At 37.7% G+C, this 21956-nt stretch overlaps 2 protein-coding genes across 7 annotated transcripts in view; both read left to right on the top strand.

Moving 5' to 3' along the window:
* The window catches only part of LOC142356726 (S-formylglutathione hydrolase-like), a 341513-nt gene that overhangs the window by 250084 nt on the left and 69473 nt on the right, over positions 1 to 21956 (top strand). The gene's annotated exons all lie outside the window — the stretch shown is intronic.
* LOC142356648 (RAF proto-oncogene serine/threonine-protein kinase-like) overlaps positions 5099 to 21956 on the top strand; it is a 41802-nt gene continuing 24944 nt past the window's right edge. The window contains exons 1-8 of one of the 5 annotated variants that reach the window (XM_075408490.1): positions 5099 to 5512; positions 5575 to 5741; positions 5958 to 6139; positions 6574 to 6648; positions 7306 to 7443; positions 12547 to 12849; positions 13375 to 13772; positions 21483 to 21633. In XM_075408490.1, the coding sequence (XP_075264605.1) occupies positions 5147 to 5512; positions 5575 to 5741; positions 5958 to 6139; positions 6574 to 6648; positions 7306 to 7443; positions 12547 to 12849; positions 13375 to 13772; positions 21483 to 21633 (1780 nt within the window). In that variant the 5' untranslated portion in view covers positions 5099 to 5146. The remainder of the gene's footprint in view (positions 5513 to 5574; positions 5742 to 5957; positions 6140 to 6573; positions 6649 to 7305; positions 7444 to 12546; positions 12850 to 13374; positions 13773 to 21482; positions 21634 to 21956) is intronic. The other 4 variants (XM_075408498.1, XM_075408496.1, XM_075408502.1 and 1 more) reach the window with 4 other exon arrangements.

Consider the following 21956-nt stretch of genomic DNA (forward strand, 5'->3'; position numbering starts at 1 on the left):
CTGATCTTCTTTCACGAAAACCGTACTGTGAGTCAGTTATGAGTCCTTTGAAAAAATTTACAATTGAGCCATACAACAATCTTTCTAGAACTTTCGAGACAATGCATAATAGTGTTACAGGACGATATTTTACAACATCTGCTTTCGATCCTTTTTTCTTGAAAATTGGGCTAACTGCTCCTATTTTTCATGCACTAGGATAGGTTCCAAGGCGCCTAAAATTTCTGAATAACTCAAAGATGGATTTCGTTCTTTTGCGCAGTTCCTGAGGACAACTGCAGGCAAGTTATCAGGCCCACATGACTTTGATACGTCTAATGACCCAAGATTTTCAACTATTGCTTCTTCCGTCACAGTAAAACTGTTCAAAATTCTATTTTCATTCAAACTGCTTTTGAAGACCGATGACACGGTGAAAACTGAACAGAAGTATTTATTAAACTGAGAGGCTTTTTCAGCATCACAGTTTGCTACGTCTTTGTTCCATTTAACCTGTGGCGGAACGGACGGTCCTTTTCGTAAGCTTTTAAAATACTTGTACATGGCTTGAGAATTTCGTGAGTTGAAAAGCTTTGATTCGTAATTTTTCTGGTCTCCTCGAATAACCAATGATACCACTCGCTGAGCATCCGATCGCAGTTGCTATAACAAATAGGATTAAAAGCGTTAAGACTTAGATTTTCCTTCAGACCAACGTAATCGCATTTACAGAAGCTCAAAATTTTGTGCAATTCGGTTTTCTCGTTCTTGGCAGGACTCAGGTCAAGATCTAATAATATAGGTATGTGATCAGATAAACTAAAAGTTTTGAGCAAAGAGTCGTCGCAATTGACGTCGATAACTATGCTGTCATCATTAACGAAAGTTTGATCGAGTATGTTTTTACCACAAGTGGGAAAGAAAACAACGGGAATAAAATTTTGGCAATCAAATAGATCGACCAATTGTTTCTCATATAAGTCGGCTGACTCTAGTGTTTTCCAATTGACAGAAAGAAGATTAAAATCTCCTACTACTATGACCTTCAACTCTCTCCACTCATCGTTGTCTAGAAAGCAGACGAAAGAGTTGAATTCGTCAATTGTGACTCGGTATTTGCTGTTACTAGGAGGGTTATACAAACACAAAATTAGTACCTTTTCGTTGTTAACAGTTATGAGCGAACCTGCAAACGCAGACGCTAGTTTGTCATTCAGATTCTTAACATCATTTGGGAAAGAAGTAATGTTGTTCCGCACGCCAATCATTACACCTCCATGTTTGCTCTTCAGATTTGCATTTCTTTCGCTCCTGTAGAGCTGATAATTTTGCAGGAAAAGTTCAATATCGCTGATGTCAGCTGTCAACCAAGTTTCAGTTAAAGCGATGATGTCATATGCAGAGGTTTCAGCCGCGACAGCAAACTTCCTTCGACGATCTAAATTTAGGAGGCTTCTTGTATTGAAAACTAAGCAACTAAGAGAATTTTGTAGTCAATTTTGATTACGCGACAGTTTCAAAACATTTTCTTCTTCGCTCGTTAAAATCAGGTCCTTTACTTTTTGACCCTTAAAGTATAGCTGTTGGTTTTTAATACGGATGTCTAGTTTCGAAGCTCCACAGGCTATTAGGGCACGCCTTTTGAGTAGCATTGATTTCTCGACTTGAATTTCTTCTTGGTTCAGAGCTCTTGACAGGAAGACAGGAAAGTCATAATCGACCAGCTTCACTCCTTTTGCGAGAAGCTTTCTCACTTCCCACGGACTGCTTCTAGTTACCAACATGGTTCTTGGCTGCTTCCGATTTGGATTCTGCTTCCCTAACCTCCTGATGTTCTGCACATTTGTTTGTTCACCAAGGAAATGAATTAAATTATCAGCTTTCACAACGTGGATTCAACATCAGGGAGCCACTTTGGAAGGAATACCCCATGCAGGACTACCTGCCACAATATAAGCTCTCCGAACACAATGCGCAACTTTAGAGGATAAAAACTCAGAAAGCTGCCCAGCGCGTGAGAAGACAAACGTATCCAGCGCGTCAGAGTCTCGAAGTTGCTTATTGAATTTGTACGTTTTCACTCTGACAGAATTCGAAATCTGTGACGGATTGTGTATTTGGTGCAAACTTGATACACAAAATAAACAGAGTTTAGCGAAGAAAAAGTTTTACACTAAACCATCTTCTTTCCCCACTTTGGAAAAGAAGGCTTTACCTTTATGGGGCACTACGATATTAGAGACATGATCGCGAAGACAATTCATGACGTAGATTTGAGATTCCGATGAGCCATAATTTCAGTTGCTAGAAGGCGAAATATTTTAAATCAAATCTGTTAGCATTGACGACACAAATCATTGATATGAAACGAAATGGGTGATAGCTCTGGGTGATGGCCTTTTTTTAATCTGGAGGTTATTGTTTGTTCTCGGCGGGTGAGGTTTTTGTCTCTAGGTTATTTCTTAGCCCCGTTGTTGTCAAGATACTCTGCAGCCGTATCATGAGCTGCTAATCTCCTCCATTTAAGTTTCCTTTTGATCACATTCTTTGCGGAGTCGAAGGGCACTTCTACTTCCGCTTGGGGTAGATGGCATCCATCTGCTGCAACCATGTCTGCATTTTTTCCCATCTACACCAAAATGGCTGGTGAAGTTTCATGACGTAGATTTGAGGCTTCGATGATCCATATTTTCAGTTGCTAGGCGAAAGATTTTACAACAAATCTGTTAGCATTGATGACACAAGTAATTGATATGAAACCAAATGGCGTGTGGGAGTCTAGATTCAGCAGAATTTTCTTCGATACGAAATATTTTGTTTTCGCCAAGTCTAGTAAGCAGACGATCTACGCTTATTGGAAACTGAGAAACGTAATTCCTTTCATCTCGGTTTTTCTAGATTGGGGCGCAGAGCTGCCTGTGACACGTACTATAAGGCAACTCAACGAAAAAAATATTGGGGAACAGCGGAGTTATTTGCCTCAAAGGCTGCCGCGGTGTGTGTGCGTGTGTGTGTGCGTGTGTGTGTGCGTGTGTGTGTGTGTGCGTGTGTGTGTGTGCGTGTGTGTGTGTGTGTGTGTGCGTGTGTTACACAGTTCACGGGTCCGGACTTTCCGCTTCAGTCGGGATATTTTCAAACATTTCTCCATTTACTGAAGATTTTCAGTGCCTCATCTGGGTCTGTTCTCAGTTAAAAATCAGTTCTTCGGTTAGGAGTGTCTCATCGCTGGCACTCAGTCATGATGTGTTAGACCGTCTCTTTTGCAAGTTGGCAGAGTCGGCAGCCGTTGTCTGCTTCTTCCAGAAGTCCCATTTTGGCGCTCCAGCTTCTTAGCTCTGGTTGATGGGCACTTCTTAACCTGGAGATTGTCGTTTGTTGTCGGCGGGTGAGGTTCTTGTCTCTAGGGTATTTCTTATCCTCGTCGTTCTCAAGATACACTGCAGCCGTATCATGAGCTGGTAAATTCCATTTAAGGTTCCTTTTGATCACATTCTTAGCAGATTCGAAGGGCACTTCTACTTCTGCTTGGGGTATATCGCATCCATCTGCTGCAGCCTTGTCTGCAGTTTCATTTCCATCTGCGCCATAATGGCTGGGGCACCACCACTTTTTCCAATGGGTCCTTCATTGAGTCTCGTAGTTCAACGAGAGTTTCAAAGACCTCTTTCGCGGCCCAGCTGTTCCACGGCTTCAAATTTTCTAGATTCGGTAATCTCTGAAACAGGGACGAGTTGGTCACTGTTCTTGCCTTGGTAACCTTATTTGCACTCAGGTAATGCAGGGCTTCCTTCAGGGGTGCGAGTTCTGCTTGGTAACTACTTCAATGCTCTCCTGCCGCGAGCGAGATCCTTTCTCCTGTCTTCTCGATCCTTTCTCCTGCCGTTTACTGCAGACCTGTCTGTGAAGATGGTAAATCGTGTATCGAGGCTGTCCAGGAACTCAACGGCTTTTAGTTTTTGTTCATTTATGTCAGCCTGTTTAGTATTTGGCACCATCCGTGTCACTACTTCTACTGGTTGTTTCCAGGGCGGGGAATTTGGGGGAAAGGTCAAGTTTTACTTTCAGTGAAGATCACATACCACGCCTGTTTTGCGTTGTTCCTCCAGTCTGGCTTCTCTATTCTTCGTTTCGATCCTTGGGAGGCAATTTTATGTCTTGGATTGGGCGTGTCCAGGCGTAAAGGCTTTTGGTATGCTGTCAGTGCCAGCTGCATGGATCTCGTTTTAATGTGAGGATAATCATATTCCATTGGCGTCTTTTGGTGTTGTTTTCAGGAGACCACAAATCCTCCTGACTGCGTGTCTCTGTGCGGATTCCAGTTTCTCCGAACTCGTGCTGGACATCCATGGCTACCATGCTGCGGTAGCGTATTCAGCAATAGCTCTTCCCGTGACCACGTAGGTGCTTCTCAGCGTTCTCCTGTTGTGACCCCATTTCGTTCCCGATAATCTGGGAAGGATGTTTGATTTAAACTTCGTCCGCTTCACAACATCCTCAGCGTGTGCCGTAAAGGTTAGCTGTTTGTCATACCTGATCCCCAGGAAGGTGATGGTTGGGGGGGGGGGCTTTTTCTTTTCCATTTATCTGAAGTGATGGTGTCCAAGTCATCTCGGGGCGAAAGGTTGTAAAGAAGGTAGCTTCGCTTCCGATATTGTCGGGTGCCAGTGTTTGCTCCAACAGGCTATGGCGTTTAGCGCAGCTTGAACGTCCTTTCTTCTAGAGTGCTTCTAGTTGCACTTGAAGCTACATGGTCCTACAACATGGAAAGGGTAACCGTGGTTGATAAAACCTGTAGTGTTTTTGTGTGGTAAGGGAGGTTTGATACCTGTTTCGCGCAGTTTCAATTCAAAGCTCTGACGCGGCTCTTGGAGCCTACCATAGTGCTGTAAGTTTAAAATATAATACAAGTTTTGTTTAGACTTTTTATACGCTGCTTTGATGTTGATTGTTGGGACTCACTGTTCCTGACGTTGGGTGGAGTATATCCCCTTTTCATCTTGTCTTTTGTCTCAAAAACAGCTGGCGCGCGCGTGTGTGTGTGTGTGTGGGGGGGGGGGGGGGTGGGCTGGGGCTATATTAGGAAAGACCCGATTAGATACCTCTCTTCGCTTTCAGAGCAATGAATGAATCGTATGGATGACATCAAAATTTATTGGTTTTAAAAGCAATGTCAATAAGTTGCATTGCGAGCCACTTAGATACGCCCTCGTATAATACGGCTCAGTCTGATAAAGTGGAAAATGCAACTTTAATCACAAACTATCAACCAGCTGCTGGAAGCTACTTCACCAAATCCGTATTGAATGGCAAGTACGCTTTTCAACCTGATGCTTCCGGAATAGTTTCAAGCTGGGCATCAACCACATCTGTCATGATGAGTTCCAACACTGCTCAGACGCCAGGATCTCAGACATCCAGTGACAAGCTTATTTTAGTTAAACTACCCGGTGGAATGCATACCTACATTTCCACGAAACCGAATCAACTTCTGTGCGATGCACTGGAAAGAAAACTTTTCCAAAGAGACTGGAGGGTGAGTAGAGCAACTTTTTTACTGTTGATTTTGTATCTGTTTCTAAATTCTGAAAAATTTAGATCGAAATGTGCTCTGTGTACCGACTTGAAAATGGTGTTAAGCATTTCGTGGATTGGGCGACTGATATCTTTTTGTTGAAACACGAGGAGTTCTTGCAAATTGAATTCAGAGACCAGTACAAACAATTTGGTGCACTAAAACAAACTCACGACATTACTACAAAAAGGTAACTATGTGAGCGTTGCTAGCCAACTTTGAATTTTACATACTTCCCTTTAACAGCAGTCTCAAAAGTCCCGAATCAATTGGCTATTATGCTAGCTTTTGAATGGTTGCCTTTATTTCACAGTCAAAAGACTTAAAAGACCAAGAGAAATTTGAACAAGAGCAATATGCCCAAAGTTCAAAAAACCCTAAAATCAAAAGACCCATTCATTTTTAGGTTTCTGTTGGGAAACTGTTGTGTATGCCGACAAACAATAGTTCTCGAAGGATTCATCTGCAAAGGCTGTGGCCTTAAGTGTCACAAGCTTTGTGGTGAAAAGTTGCCTGACAAATGCAAGGCATCATCTGATTATGATCAAAATAGTTCCCACCAGAATTCACGCTCGTCTGCAGACAAAGGTATTTTTTTCTGATTTTTAAAGAACAATAGTGCCGTTCTGTGATTAACGTTTTCTATTTTACACTAACGTGCAAGTAATCTCATTGCGAGATTTTTTCTGTGGCCCTCGAAATCTTCCAAAATGGGTATTGTTCGACGTTTTGCATCTCAGCAGGGAAATCTATCAACAATTTGATAGTTGTCATGTTTCGCATCAAGTTTCGTGCCATAAAGTTTGGTTAAACATTTACATTTTTAGAATCACAAGCATGAATCGTTTATTAGATAGCAAATATTCTCCCCAAAATGTCGCTCTTTTTATAATCTTTATAGCAACAACTATAACAACATCTTAAAGCTTCAACTCTGTCTTTTTGTTGTGAGTTGGCGAGCAGTATTTAATCTTGCTAATGATGATTATATTCAGTAAAATATTTCAGTTGTTTTTGTTAAGATGCAGCTTCAATGAGTGGGTCGCCTAAATGTGGTGCTAAGAGGCACAAACTTGCGCCCAGTTCTCCCAGACCGGGTCAGCTATTAGCACCTTCAATGCTTTTGCCATCATTCATTTCCAGTGATGCTATCATCAAGTTTTAACTGCTTTTGCTCTTATAACGATATACACTCTTTTAATCACTTTTCTAAATCCCATTTAACATGTCGTGTGTCTGAGTATTATAATTTGTCTATTATTAATAGCCTTGAATTTACTCTGTAAATTGTTTTTTGAAGCACTCCATTTGAAATCTCTTTTCCCTCGTCCTGTTTAGATTGTTTCTATTCTATTAAAAGACAAAGGAGAGCTCGGCCTTGTAACAAGGAGCTGAAACTGGAAGAAAGTTTAGTTGGTAATAGTTGTTTCTTTTCCCCAAGGGAAGGTTCTTGTTCTTCTCCCTTCATAAATGTACAAAATTAATGAACATTGTGAAAAAAAATGCTAACATCTAGTCCAAAATTGGCCAATAAATTTGAAATTATCTAAATAGTAGTCTGGATCTTAATGATCCTTACAAAATAATAGAAGAATGGTTATAATCATTTTTGGGTAGTCACTGTGGAAGACTCATTATTCAGGATGAAGGGAGAGGGGAGGAGAGAAGGGGTTTGTTATCTTTTATCGGAAACTGATCAAATGCTGATTGTCTGTTGTCATGTTTTCACGATCATATTGATTGACCTCTTGCAGTGCCCTCCTCCGATTCCAGAAGGAAGATTCCACATCCGATTGTTCAAGACTACTCAACGAACAACGAGCTGTCTCCCTACAACGCAACAGGCACAGGCCACCATCACCACCACCTACCTCCAAGTAGCGAGGACTCAGGTCAGAGGAGAGATGTTCTTGCCCTGTTTAGAGATTTAATAGCATATGAGACGCTCATTGTTGTTACAACGACGGATCTATGGTTTTCCCTGTGAACAGATTCGTTTTCATAAGCCTCGGGGAAACTAAATAATGTTTAACATAGGTCATGTTTAGCGTAGCCTGATAAAAGGTAGAAATAGTCATTACAATTAATATATTCCGTTATATGGGTGTAATGTAAGTTTCAGATTGTTATAGTCTACGAGGGAAGGAAATAGATCCACGCTAATTATGCGCAGACTTTTTTTCATATTTTTACCACTCAAATGCAAATTCATTAATTGATCTCAAACGATGTGTGTAGCATAAATTTGATAAATTTGGGTGCTGCTGGTCTTTTTGCGACTCGCAGGGGATTTGATTTTCTATAGGCTTGCCTTGATCCATATTGTTTGCGGCTTGATTGTCGACTTCTGTTTTTAGCCGTTCAGAACTAACATTTAGAGAACACTTAGTTTGTCTTTCCCACCTAACCCCAACAGAACTTCGCTGCCTCGTTCTTTCATACCTCCCAACTATCCAAACTCCCTTTACCCGTAATATTCCGCCTATCCTATCTCGCCAGCCACTCAACGGGACCAAACGACACGCAAGCCTACCCCTCTCGACCATAGATATTATTGCTCTCGAAATTTGAAGCAATTATTCTAAACGTGTTGGTCTTTTTTATGCAAAATTTTCGCTTGACTTTTTGAGTGACTTTTGCACCCTTGACTTTTTTCGTTTTGCGTGAATAATTTTTCTCGCATTCACAAATAGCAGCAGATGACCTCAAGTGGCGGCAGTTTCTTACTAAAGGTCAAATGGAAATTGCGCCGAAGTTTTTTTTAAAGTTTTATTAATGGTTATAGTGGTATAAAATAACATCTAATGACAGTCATTTGAAGCCCCCATTAGTGGATTTAGTTACTCTCCCTCCCCTCCCCCGACTAAAGCAAGCTGTAATAGATTTCAGCTCCGACTAGTCGTTCGAGAGCAATTCTGTCCGACGTTAGCCGGTTATGTTTAATTACCACGATAGCGATGACTGAGGGGAGCTGTTGTTGGCCTTCTCTTGGTTTTTTGTCTTGTCTTCAAGGGTTTTGTTACGACCAGAAGACGCCAGACTCACACAGCATTCATTTAGAAAATTTTTGTCTGAATTGTGTGAATGACGAGTTTTGTTCATTCGGGTAAATAGTTGTTGGTCACACGAGATTTACTCAAAATGAGTTTTTAATTGCTTTCAAACGAAGTTGGAGGCAGTTTTTGCAAATGTGCGTGTCTTTTTATGAGAAATTTTTGCTTCGCGTGTTTCGGTTTTTGTTCCAGATTGTTCTTCGACTTCTTGGCTGACTGTTTCACTCTTAATTCTTCTTGAGTTATCTAAGTTGCTCTTGTTCTGAAATGAAACTCGTTGTTTAAAACTATTGTTAGCGAAAGGAAATCGAAGCCTTTGTTGCTTAGTGGTTATGATGTCAGGCTGCCAGCCTGGAGGTCCGGGTTAAAACCCCTGCGGGGGAGTATTTTGCATTCATAAAAATTTTAACTTACTCCCCCTCTAAATTAAATTGCCCTCGTCTGTCGTTCAAGAGCAGTTCACCCGACATTAATCTGTTTATGTTGCTCCTTCATCTCTCTAATTAGTTTTGGTTGCTTTAATTGGAGAAGGTGAGGTCAATTGAGAATAGCTAACTTCAATTGAGTTTTCTAAGAATAGCTTTATTGTACAGAAGTCTGAATTAGTTGAAGACTTCACAACCATTTGAATAAAAAGTTTTTTCGAATTGGCATGTCAATTATTTCATAGGTCTGCGAAGCTATCGCAGCTATTGGCGATCTGCTAGCTATATTAATTGAAAATTGACACATTTATGTATTGTAAATTTTTCTTGAATGTTTTTTGTCATTGCAGATTGGATTTTTTGTTGCTTGTTTTATATTTTGATTCTTTTCCCTTGGTCCTCTACTGCAATTCCCGAGCGGTTTCTGAGATTCGGTTATTTTTGCTTTCTGTGATTTTTTTTCATTTGACAAATGGTTGAGGAGGCAAAATTTCTTTTTGCAAAGAGTTGCAGTGTTCGTTTAATTTTTGTAGCCATGGACGCAGTTAAGCTAACATCCCTTACCTTAAGTTAGTAGCTAAAAGTCAGCCTCACGCTAGTCTTTTGGGAACAATTCGTCCGTAGTTAGTCTTTTCAAAAACTTTTTACAATCCCAGAATTGGATTGTTTTGGTGCTCTTTCTTTTTCTAGCATCCAAAGGATTTGGGTTGTATTGGTGCTCCGTCTTTTGAAAAGATCTGTTTTGTTTTTTTTTCGGCTCTTTGATGTTTGGGAGAGGTCATAATAGAGTGGTGATTTTAGTCACGCTAGAATAGTGAAGAGAGAAAATGCGTATAGGTTTGAGGCGTGATTTTTTTCCAAACTACATTTAAAGTGGAGTAAGAAATAGGTCTTTGAACAGATCTTCGATCGTTTAGAGTTTTTTTTCACGTGCTGCAATTTGACTGGAAACTTGTTCTCTTGAGTGCTACAAAAATGGTGTATGTCTGTTTTCATTATCTATGCAATTACCTGAATCCCTCACTGGGCAGCTAATGCTTTTGATAACTTTGATTCTATTCGTTGTTATAAAATAGGTTTGAAATTGTTTGTTATAGCCTTGCATCAGTTTTTTCTGTTGTGCTATCACTTGTATCGTTAATGACAGGTGTGTAACGGCAGCTAATGAGGCATAAGTGACTGGAATTATTTGTTTAATTTCACAGCTGATGTTTTCTGAGACTTTGACGCAGTATTTTTATTATCTCTCGAACAAAGTTTGGAGCAATTATATTAGTCCTGCGTTCTTTCTTGCGGTTTTTGCGTTACCGATTTTTCGTTTGGTCCTCTTGACTTTTTGTCCTCAAAAAGAGGATAACAGGAAACGCTGGACGGTTTTAAGTCATGTTTGATTTTTTTGACCTACCAGACTCTATAAAAGCGGTAGACCGAAACCGTTTTGCAGACATTTAATTTCAGGTGTGAAGGGCGGTTCTATCAACCCCCACTACTCTCGCGCCCCCATTTCGCTCCCTCATCCAAATTACCCCCTCCTCCCCCCCCGCGACTTCATACCCCAATCTTTCATTTTAATTGCTCTTGAACGGAGTTCATAGCAATTATTGTAAACGTGCGTCTCCTTTTATGCAAAATTTTTGCTTGACATTTTTGACTTTTCAAGTGACTTTCACGCCCGTTACTTTTTGCATTTCGCGTGATCTAAAATTTTCTCTCAATCACTATTTCAAGCAGCTGAATTCAATTGGCGGCAATTACTAAAAGTCAAATGAAAATTGTGCCGAAACTGGTGCCATTTTTTACTTTAAATCTTAATAGTGGTATATGTTAACCTCTAATGTGGTTATTTGAACCCCACTATTGAACTTCTTAGTCCTATTTAGGCTCCCCCCCCGACTGAAGCAGGCTGCAATTGATTAGAGCTCCCACTAGTCGTTCGAGAGCAATTCTTCCGACGTTTAGTCGGTTATGTTTCTTAAATGCAATTGAGAGGAGGTGTTTATGGCTTTAACTTTTGTATGGTATGCTGGGGTTAAAGACTTTGGCTTGTTCGATTCACTCTCTTTACTTGGGCCACTATTTTTTGAATTGATTCTGGTTGCTTCCAAATTTCGTCAGCTTTTTCCTCTCCTTTTGACTTTGTCACTTGTTGATTTCGTCAGGCCTAATGTATCGTGTACGCTTTTGTAAGGGGGAGTAGTGTCGTCAATAGTTTTTAAAGTGTTGTAATTCTGGATGATTTTTAAAATACTAGTTTTTGCAAAAGGAAAAATTTTCTTGTTTTTTATATTTTAATCATTTAGGGCTAATTTCTGTGCCAAAATTGGATTTTGCTGGAAAATGGTTTATGTTTTCTGCTAGCCTGTTAGTTAGTTCTGTAGGTTTCAACGGGAAAAAAATTGGCCGTGAAGACAAGTATGAAGATTTAGAAAAATTTGCATTGAATTCCGTCTCTTTTAAAAGCTTCGGAGTGTTTCAAATTTCTGAACTCTGAATAGAAATTTATTTTAAAAAATCTTTAACAAGACAGTTTTTGAAATATTGACTCTGGGGAATCTCTGTCGAAGCTTAGTATTTTTTCTAATTTCTATTTTATCACCGATTTTCGTTTTCTGCCAGCTGGGCTCTTGCGTCCACTTTGACTATACAATGTTGGTTCTGAAGACATGAAGACCAAGAATCCTCGGCAAACCTTTTTGCTAATTTGCAAAGTGTTTTTCAATAATTTCCTATTTTTTGAAATTTTTTGATGATTTTGCCTGCCTCTACCTGCCTCATACGCAATACGCAATAGAGGTTCTATTAAATGGCAAGTTTTCTGTTTTCGCTTTCTTCCCTTATCAATTTGAAAATTTTATATTGAACACTTTGATGCCAAAAAATATGCAATTTAGATGTCAATAAGTTTCATTCTCTCTATTTTTGTGAAACTAATTATCTTCTTCGCTTACAATATTCAATTGGTCTACTGGTCAGGCATTTGATTGTATAGCTTTTCTTTCAATTCTTTGGATTGCCGTTCAGGACTTTCCTGCTATTTTTTGCATTAACCCAATAGATATCAGTTTCATTTACTGCCGATTGATTTACCAACGGGTATCGATACTTTTTTTAGGGACAATATGCTCGCTTTCCACCAATTTTTTAATCCAATATTTACAATTTTTAAGACGTTCACGTGGGCATGGTTTGAAATTGAGACAGTGTTGTATTTAATTGCCTGGCAATTGACTAAACGTCCTGCTCTTGAAATGTGTACATGTTCGTTTCTGAAAATTTAAGGAAATTGTAGAGGATATTTTACTAACTGCTTGCCAGGTGTGAAAGTATCTAGAATGGAAATTTTGAAATTTCAATCAATGCTTGCAGTGTGCTAAGTGCTAAATCTATCCAATAACGCTTTGTCTTTGTACTAAATGAGTTCACTGAATCTTTCACCAATCACGATCATATACACTCAATCTGTCCTCTCATTTGGTAAGGCTGCTCTCAACAGACTCGTGTCATAACCCTGATTCAGGTTCCCCCGATTCCAAACACCGCACCCGGTCACAAAGCGAGCCAAAAGTGTCCATGAATGCTGTTAATACTAACAACCACAACTATGCCAGTTCCAGCAGCACCTCGACCACCCCGCCATCCGACTCTCAGATCTCGGTTAATCAAAGCCACAAGGCCAACAAGACCTCATCGTCCTCTCACCATCAATACTCATCCTCGTCTGCTGGGAATACGCTGTCATTGCCGAGAAGGACACGAGAAGTGCGCTCGGCCGAACCGAATCAGCAAAAAGCCAATAAATCGCCCCAGGGCTCAAGAACAAGTGTGACCCCATATTTGCTATTTCACCTTCCAAACAATTTAACCCTAATGCTATGACTAATCGGATTGGAACTAACTCAAAACCTCAAATGTAACATTTTAGTATGTGCTTAGCTTGAACTATTTGCAATCAGACTCCAATTTGATAGTTTCGACTGCTATTGTTTACTTTGCTAAGAGTTTAACTTTGTCACGCTTGCTTGAGTACATGATCTGCAAAATATACTGTCTGTACTAGGTTGAGTTCATTGATTGCTGTGCTCAGCTTCAAGTTGAGTGAAATTGACGTCAGCCTTTTATCAAAATAGTTCGCTCATAATGACGTGTGACTCAGTTATAGTCATGGATTTCTCAGTGTTTCATAGTCAAGTTTGAATCATTAGTCATGGCAGAGAAATTACAATTCCTCATGATTTCATCAATTTCTAATAATAATTCGTTCAATACAGATTGGTTTTTATATACATGTAAGTCAAGGTGATCGAGTTTCTTCAATTCTGTCTAACCAATAATATTTTGCGTTTAGGAGGCTCAAAAGGCAGCTCTCGTGGTGGTTCCAAGGGGTCCAACTTAAACGTCGTCGTCAATCCGACCTCAGGACCTATCAACATAGTCAACAGTGGAGGGGGAGGAGGAGGCGTGACTGGCAGCAGTGGACTGAGCAGTCAGAACAACAATTTCTCAACTGATAACATTCACGCACTGTCTCATTCTCTGGGCAGGGATCTTAGAGATCACGGGAGACTGGGAAGACGCAACAACGAGATCTGGGCCATTCCAAGTTCGGAGCTGGAGACCAAAGAGAGGATTGGTTCGGGCTCCTTCGGAACTGTGTACAAAGGTCACTACCACGGAAACGTGGCCATTAAGAAGTTAAATCTGACAAATCCGACCAAGGAACAACTGAGCTGCTTTGAAAATGAGGTTCGTTTACGCAATCGTTATTCGCTATTCCAATCGGTCAGTTTTGAAGGTCCGCGCAAGGAAGTTAAATAAAAGGCGTGATGGTTTTTTCGGCCATGTGACAACAAAATTTTTCCCCAATTTTACAATTCGGAAAATGACAAATTTTGAAGATCTGGAAATTTTTGAAGCATTGAAGCTCTGTTTGTAATTTCTTTAAAAATATACGCTTAACTTGTCAAGCCCAGTTGACATCATTTTTAATAGCCGCACAGCGATAGCTGAGGCTATTATTGGCCTTCTCTTGGTTTTTTTACAATTCAAAGAATTTGAATTGTATTGGTGCGCTGTGTTTTTTTTTTTTTAAGATGTGTTCACACATTTTTCAATGACTTTGATCTTTCAAAACGGGATAAACAGGTAAAGCCCAGCGGGCATTAAGTTTCATTAGAGGCCCAAAGTGGGCTTTAGTAGTCCTTCAAGTGCGTATAGTGGTGCAGCTGCTGGGATGGCCTTAATTTAAGGTTAAAAGGTCATTTTTAGGAGTTTTTCGGCCCAAAATGGTGCAGTTTTTCATGTTTTTTTTTGACTTTTTGAGTTATTTGTTTGATTAGTCTTAGGTGGAAGTTTTTAAAAGCTGATGAAGGCCTTTTGCGAGACAAAATTGCTTGTTATGACCATTTTATGAGCTATATGTTGTGGTACTACAAACACAAACACACAAAATGATACTAATTTTTTTCAGGTTTTTTGAAAATTTTTGACATTTTTGAGTTTTTTAGCCCTAGGTGTCACGAAACCTCCTCTAGGGTTTGATAAAGAATTTGATGATAGATTACTGCACAGTTTGTAGCGGTAATTGAAAGGTTTTCAACTTTTTGACATCATGAATTTTAGCATTTTTTAACAAAAGTTGCAAATTTTTCAATATTTTTGACGTATTTACTGTCATCATTCAAATTAGTTGAGTCCCAGGGGCAAGAAAACCTCATTAGGGGTTTCATAATAAGTACTGAAAAATTTTTAGTTGCCATGGAATAGTTTTCAACTTTTGAATATCACAAATTTTAGCAAATTTTTTGAACAAATTTGCATTTTTTTTCAGGTTTTTGAAAATTTTCATCATTCTTTTCAGTTTTTCCAGTTTCAGGGACGGGGCAATCTCCTTTTAGGTTTGTTAATAGGGCACTGCATAGTTTCTAGTAACAATGGAATGCTTTTCACTTTTTAATGTCTCGAATTTTAGCATTATTTGATAAGATCTTCAATTTTTTTTAATGTTTCCTAAGTTTTTGTCAGTTTTTGATATTCGTTCTTTCTCATTTGCAAGAAAACCAATTCCACGTTCTGATAAAAAGTTATTGCAGAGTTTTTAGTTTCCATGGATTTGTTTTCAACAATTTAACCTTTCGACTTTTAGAAACTTTTTGATAGAGTTTGCAATTTTTTTTAAAAACGTTTGTATTTTATTTATTTTTTCTTGCCTCAGTAGCCAGGTAACCGCATCCAGTTTTTGACAGTATGTTATTAAATAGTTACTAGGGGGCAATTGAATGGCTTTCAACATTTTAATAGAACGAATTTCTATTTTTTGAAGTTTGAAATGTTTTCTAAAAGTTATTGCCTATCGATCTATGAGCCAATGAATTTTTTAAAGCTTGGAATTGGGTTACTGGATAGCCTCTGGAGACACAGAAATGATTCTGAAGATATTTATATCACGATTTTCAGCAACATTTCAATAATTTGCAATTGATTTCGTTTTCTTAAATTTTTTGGTCATTTTCGAGTTAATCGATCTTCAAAGGCCAATGAATATTTTTCAGGTCTTGCAGATATAATACTGGACCGATTTCAGAAACAAAAATTGGTTTTGAACGTATTTTTGTAATAGGTGTTTTTAAAGGGAAAAAATTTTGCCTTAGGTTTAAAAACTTCGAGAGTTTTAGCAATGAGTTTGTTTTTGTTTAGTTTTGATTCTTTTAGTCTCTCAATTCATTGATGATTTTTGCGTTCTGGCTGGCATTGTTCAATTGATCTGCTGGTCAAGTAGAAGACGTCTGAGTTTTTCATTCAATTCTTTGAATTGTATTTCAGGACTTGTCCTGCTATGTTTTTTTATTTCGTCGTCATGATTTTTGTTACGACCATATGACGTCACAGCCATTTTTTGTTCATTCGTTCATGCAATTTCAATTGAATTGCATGTGTGACGTCATTTTTCGCTCTTAGTGGAGCGAGTTTTTTTGTTCATGCGCGTGATTAATTTTTTGGTCACACTTGACTTACCTCACTCTCAAAAGTGACTTCCTCACTTTGAAATTGACTTTTATTTACTTTAATTCAAAGAGATAAGGTCAAATCGGTGTGTATCACTCTAAATGAAGGTTATTTGAGATCAGCTAATAGAGGCAGCAATATTTTATACAAATTTTAATCAAAAATATAACAGATCAGCCTTCAATGAAAAGATAAATTTTTTTGGTCTGTCTTTTTTACTGTTTTTTTAGACTGCCGATCTACGAATCTATTGCGGCTATTTTCTGGCAATCTGCCAGCTATGTTTTTTATTTAAATCCGCGGAGCTATTATTGTCTTTGTAATTTTTTTTACAATTCGAATAGTTTGAGTTGTATGGGAGCGCTTTGTTTTGGTTAGCTTCGATAGCTGAGCGGACCTATTATTAACCTTCCCTTGGGTTTTAACAATTCAAAGAAATTGAATTGTGTTGGTTGCATTGTCGACTTAAAGAGGCGTTATATTTTTCTGTTTTTACGACTCCTAGAGGGGTTATGGTTTTTTGTTTTTTTACGACTCGAAGAGTATTGGTGGAGCGTCTTTTTTGGTCGATAATTTTGGAGTGTATTTAAAAAGGATGTAAAAGTCAATGCCGCACGTGAAAACTATAAATTTTTAGGTCAAACGGTTGCATTAATTGATGAGCAGAGAGAAGACAGCGAGTTCCGGTTCATGCTGCGTTTTTACGAGAGAGCGAGAAAAGTAATTGTGAAAAGATTTTTGCCAAGCGAGCAAAATATTTTGATCATGTGCAGCTTTTTCGGTGCTGTTTTTTTTTAGTTTTTAACTTTACCTTTTCGGGCAGAGTGGTTTTCCTAAACCATATTAACCTATAATTGTTAGTTTGGGAGCATTTTCGACCATCTCGATCGCAACTTAGATTTTCATATCTTGAGCTATTTTTGAGTTATTTTGCCCTTAAGGACGCTTTTTGTTTTAACAGTTTTTCCTTTTTTCATGTTTCTGGTTTCTAGGGTAATTGTTTATTGAAATCATTTTATATTCATTCCATAATAGCCTTTCATGGCCTTTTGGTTTCCTTAATAGCAATTTAAGGCTGTTTTAGTTGAAAGTAGGCTAAATATTAACATTTCTGGCTTTTTCTGTTAAGTTTTTTAGCCTTATTCTTCTGTATTCATTGTCTATTTCTTCTCGACCTTTCATGTTTAATATTTACTTTTCATGTTTGATTGTTCAATTTAGGTTGATGGTAGTGTTTTTTTCCCAAGTGAAAACAATTAATTATTGGTTTGACAGCACATATTTCAAAAAAATTAAGGCGGAACTGCATGTTAGTGTTTTGAGAAGATTTGTTGACACTTAATTTTTAGTGAATATAATTAAAAAGTTTGATGTTGACGGGTTTCTTAAATTTTGACGGGATTCTCGAAAAGAAATAGGGCGGAACTGCATCTTAAAGTGTTTTTTAGGGAATTTTTAGTGAAAATAATTAAAAAGTTTGACGGGTTTTTTAAGTTTTGTCCTGTTTATTTCTTTTTGCTCGGTTTTTCTCCTTTTTGAGATGTATCCCTTTTTATGTTTTATGTTTTTAGTAGCTGCAAAGCGATAGCTGGGCTAATATTGGCATTATCTTGCTTTATTTCAAGATTTTTGCTACGACCATATGACGTCACAATTTCTTCAAATCTGCTTTTTCATTCGTTCATGAAACTTAACTCAATTGCGTGCGTGATACCTTTTTTTCACTCTTAGGGGAGCGAGTTTTCTTCATTGGCGTGATTAGTTTTTGAGGAAACGTTACATACCTCAAATTCAAAATTGATCTCTCTGAAATTGACTTTTCGCTAAGACCTTTCGTTCAAAGAGATAAGGCCGATTGAGTGCGTGTAACTCAAATTGAAGGTTATCTGGAGCTGCCAATAGAAGCATCAATAAGTTAAACAGATTCTTATCCAAAATATAACATCTCAGCTTTAAATACAAAGAAGTTTCTTCTTTGGTCTGTTTCTTTTACTGTTCTTTTGAGACTGCAGATCTACGAAGCTATTGCGGCTTTTTTCTGGCAATCTGCAACTATGTTAATATATGCAGTTTAATTGGACAAATTTGACGTATGTTAGACAATCTGTAACCATAAATTGTTTTCGGATAGCAACTTGTTAAAATGTTCAAGAATATGCTTCAACATTTTTCTTTTTCCTTTATTTTGTTTCCACTATTTGTGTTTTTCCAATTGAGTGGTATGTTGAAGTAAATAGTCGCTAGTTTCATTAGTGGTTGCCTGGGGCTTAAGTTAAGTGTTACATCGAGGCGATTCCTGAGTCTTCCGGCTGGTTTTTTTAAAGTGAGTGAGAAAGAATACAGGATGTTCAGGGTGTGAATAGTTTTAAAAAGTTGTTCCTGTCAATAAACTGGAAGAGCGGAGAAAAGTTTTTTGTTCATGCCTTGTTTTGAAACAGTGAGAAATATAGGTGTAATAAAGTGTTTGCTACGCTAACCAAATTGTTCACGTGCGTTTTTCTAAAGATGCTTTTTGGTATTGCTTTTTTCTTTTACAGGTAGTTTCTTATACAAATTAAATAAAAGTTCTTTGTTATCCAGAAACATTTTCCGAAAAAATGATCAATTGTAACCTTTTTCTTAGTTTCTGCTTTTCCCCTCTATTCCAAAAATCTGAGATATATGTGTTCTTAATCTGGCTTGTCCGAAGTAGTGTGAGCAATTTTCTGGTCTTGGCTGTATGAAATGTTTTCCGTTTGTTTTTGTACTTGTACAAATTTAAAATATAAACGTTTTTCTGTAATTTACTTGTAAGCTTAAATTGGTTCCCTTAATAGCATCCCTCGTCTTCTCAGCCGGCTTTTATTGGGCCTTCATTTCGTTTTTTATTTCGTCGAATCAAAATTTTTTGCTTTTCCTCACTTTGCCGCTTTTTCGACATTTTGCTCGAAATCTTCTTGACTTATCCAGCCTAGCTTCACTCGTCGCTTATTCTGCTCAAAGTGTTTTAAAAGAGCTTTTAATCAGCGAGGCCATCTAAATTGAAGGGAGTCAAAAACTAAATCGAAAATGGAAACGGGATAAACTCATAAAGCCCAATTTTGGAGGCCCAATTTAATTCAACTACTTTAACTTTGAGCTTTCAATCTTGGTAACCATCTCTGATGCTTATTGGTATTGATACTAGACCTGTATCCTCATTGCGGAACAGTAGTTTGTCTAACTACGAAATGAAATCAAAGAGTTTGAACTTTTGTACAAGAATCAGTTTTCATTTCAATCACAATCGGGACTATGGAAATCAACGGCGGCTATTTTCCGGCAATCTACCGGGTATATTTTTAGTGAAGATAGCCATTTTTCTTCGATGCTTACTGCCATCAAAAATTTCTCTTCGATAGGCTGATTTTGTGCCGAATACTTCTTCGAGTCGTTTCTAGAGTTTTTCGGGCTGTTTTGTTTATAAGTCAGCGTTTAAAATATCTCACAAATTAAATAAAGTTGGAGAAAGTTTGATAATTAAATCTGAAAAAAATGATTATTTTGTTCATACTTGCCTTTGAAATGCAACAAAAATTGTTGGTGTGAAAAACTTATGGCTAAGCGGGGCAATTCGTTCCCTTGCGGCTTTTTAAAGTACAGCTGTTTTCTTGTATTGAATTTTTGCTGTCTGAAAAGCTATTATAGACTGAAATACTACTATTCGAGTTGTTTTGATAGCGATTTCAATGCTTCTTGGCAATTGAAGCGAATTTTTGAACATTCTTTTATGGGCAATTTTATCAAATTTTTGGCCTATTGTGTTAATTAATTGTATTGATTAACTGAATTGAACCCTAATGCTCGTAGGCATTTTCTATAACGAAGTGAACCGAACTTTTTGACGAAGTGTTTTTATGAGAATCTTTTTCCTGCTACTCCTAAGTGTTTAAACTTAAAAAAGTTTGGCCCTAATTACTTTTTATTCGTTGGTTTTTATTCGTATTGTTTTCTCTGCTTTGATGCGTTTTACCAGATAATAATTACGTGGGAGGCTAGTTTTTCCGACAGAGATGACTTCAGTTCGTTGTCGGAATTCCTTCGGCTATGTCCTCTTAGTTTTTAATCTTTTTCAAAGGTAGAGATGTTTTTGAGCTCGTTGTATCTTTAGATTGCTTGAGTTGTTTATTGCCTCGATTGCATGAAAAAATTTCAAGAAAAATAACATGTCTCTATTTTCTTGCGTTCTACAAAGATTCTAGTTATTTGAAATGCAAGCTTTTGCAGCTAAGACAATTTTGAGTCGTTTCCGTACATTTTATCACTCTCATTTTAAAAGAGTGATTGAAAGGCGTTTGAACAGAAGTTCGCTTTCTCGAAAATTTTTTTTTGTTCGTGTGGACTTTTCAATTTTTTTTCTGGTTTGGTCGGGTTTTTTTAATGGTCTTACCGATCTATTTTACTGTTTCCAAAGTCTAGTTTCTCTTTAGTCAATGAAAATTCCTTAAATTTTAGTTCACACTGTCCTGCTATGTTTTTTTTGTTTCGTCAAGAAATTATTTTTGTGAGATACGAAACTTTTAATGACTAGCTTAAAGCAAACTAGTAAAAAGCTATACGAACGGTTTTCACGAGGAAAATCGAGCGAAGCCTCATATATTCAATATTAATATTCTAAGCAAAGGTCTGCATGTTTCGAAGTACCAAAAGTTGTTCTCAAGAGACTTTTGGAAACGTTTTTGCGTGGTCACTGAACGGTTCATACTAATAAAAAAAACCATTGGAAACTTTCTACAATGCTGTAGAAAGAAGCCCATCCAAAATTTACTTCATAGTTAACACCAAAGAAAAGCAACAAAGAAAAATTTGAAAATAGGCAGAAAAGTGGTGAAAGTTTGAACTAATTTAATCTTTTTATTGGAAAGAAAACGTTTCAAAATTAGAAGGTTTGGAAGATACCCTACATTTCAAAAATTCCTACTACATTCTTATAAAACTTATAAATATAAAAAATTTTAAGAAACTCTGGAAATTGTCTCAAGTTGGCAAAAATGACAAAAAGCTTAAATTGCATGTAAAAGTTGATGAAATGCCTGAAGTGGTTATAAATTCTCCTCAGCGTGCATCTTAAATAAGTGAAAAAAAGCCACTTGGGCCAAAAAAAATGGAGTCTAAACAGATTTGAATCTTTCGCATGTGAACAAAATATTCTAAGAGTTACTCCAGTCATAAGAGACAGCTCCTGAATACTAGCCATTAGAGTAACAGAGTGAGGCTATTAAAAAAGATTATTTGGTAGGTTGGAACTTTTCCTGTGCGAAGCACAGCCGACGTCAATCACAATTGTTAATAATTGGGTGGATGATTTACCACATGAACGTTTTTATGATTCCTGTAGTTTTATGTTCTAATGAAAAAGAAACATTCAGTCTGTATATCACTGAGGAGACCGGAGCTTGTTTTTCCTCGAGGCTTAATTCAACCGTTGTTCAGGTGTTGCTGCTGAAGAAGTGCAGACACGCCAACATTTTGCTGTTCTACGGCTTCACAACAGACGCTTACCTAGCCATAGTCACCCAGTGGTGCGAGGGAAAATCCCTATACTGGCACATACACGTCGAAGACAGCGAAAACCCAGAAAGATGTAAGTGAAAACCGTTTTTACTTCAGTTTAAAACACTCAGTTGTTGCCTTGCCTTTGAAGTCACGACTTTCAAACTTTGAAATCATAACGTGCGACATTAGAAATCATAACCTGCTACCGTAACTTGCGACATTCGTAAAGCTTGTGATTTTTTCAAGAATTTAGTGGTCAACTTTGGTAGGCAAAATATTGCCATAACGATGTTGGCTAATTTTTTTGTCTGTGCAGCCTGATTGAATGACGCAACCTTCTCAATATCGTATGATTGATGATAATAAATGAGTGCTTAAGTTGAAAATAGGTGCAATGCCTTTTTCTTAATC

Source organism: Convolutriloba macropyga, chromosome 2 (assembly GCF_964194025.1).
Source record: "Convolutriloba macropyga chromosome 2, txConMacr16.3, whole genome shotgun sequence".
Taxonomy (NCBI): domain Eukaryota; kingdom Metazoa; phylum Xenacoelomorpha; order Acoela; family Convolutidae; genus Convolutriloba; species Convolutriloba macropyga.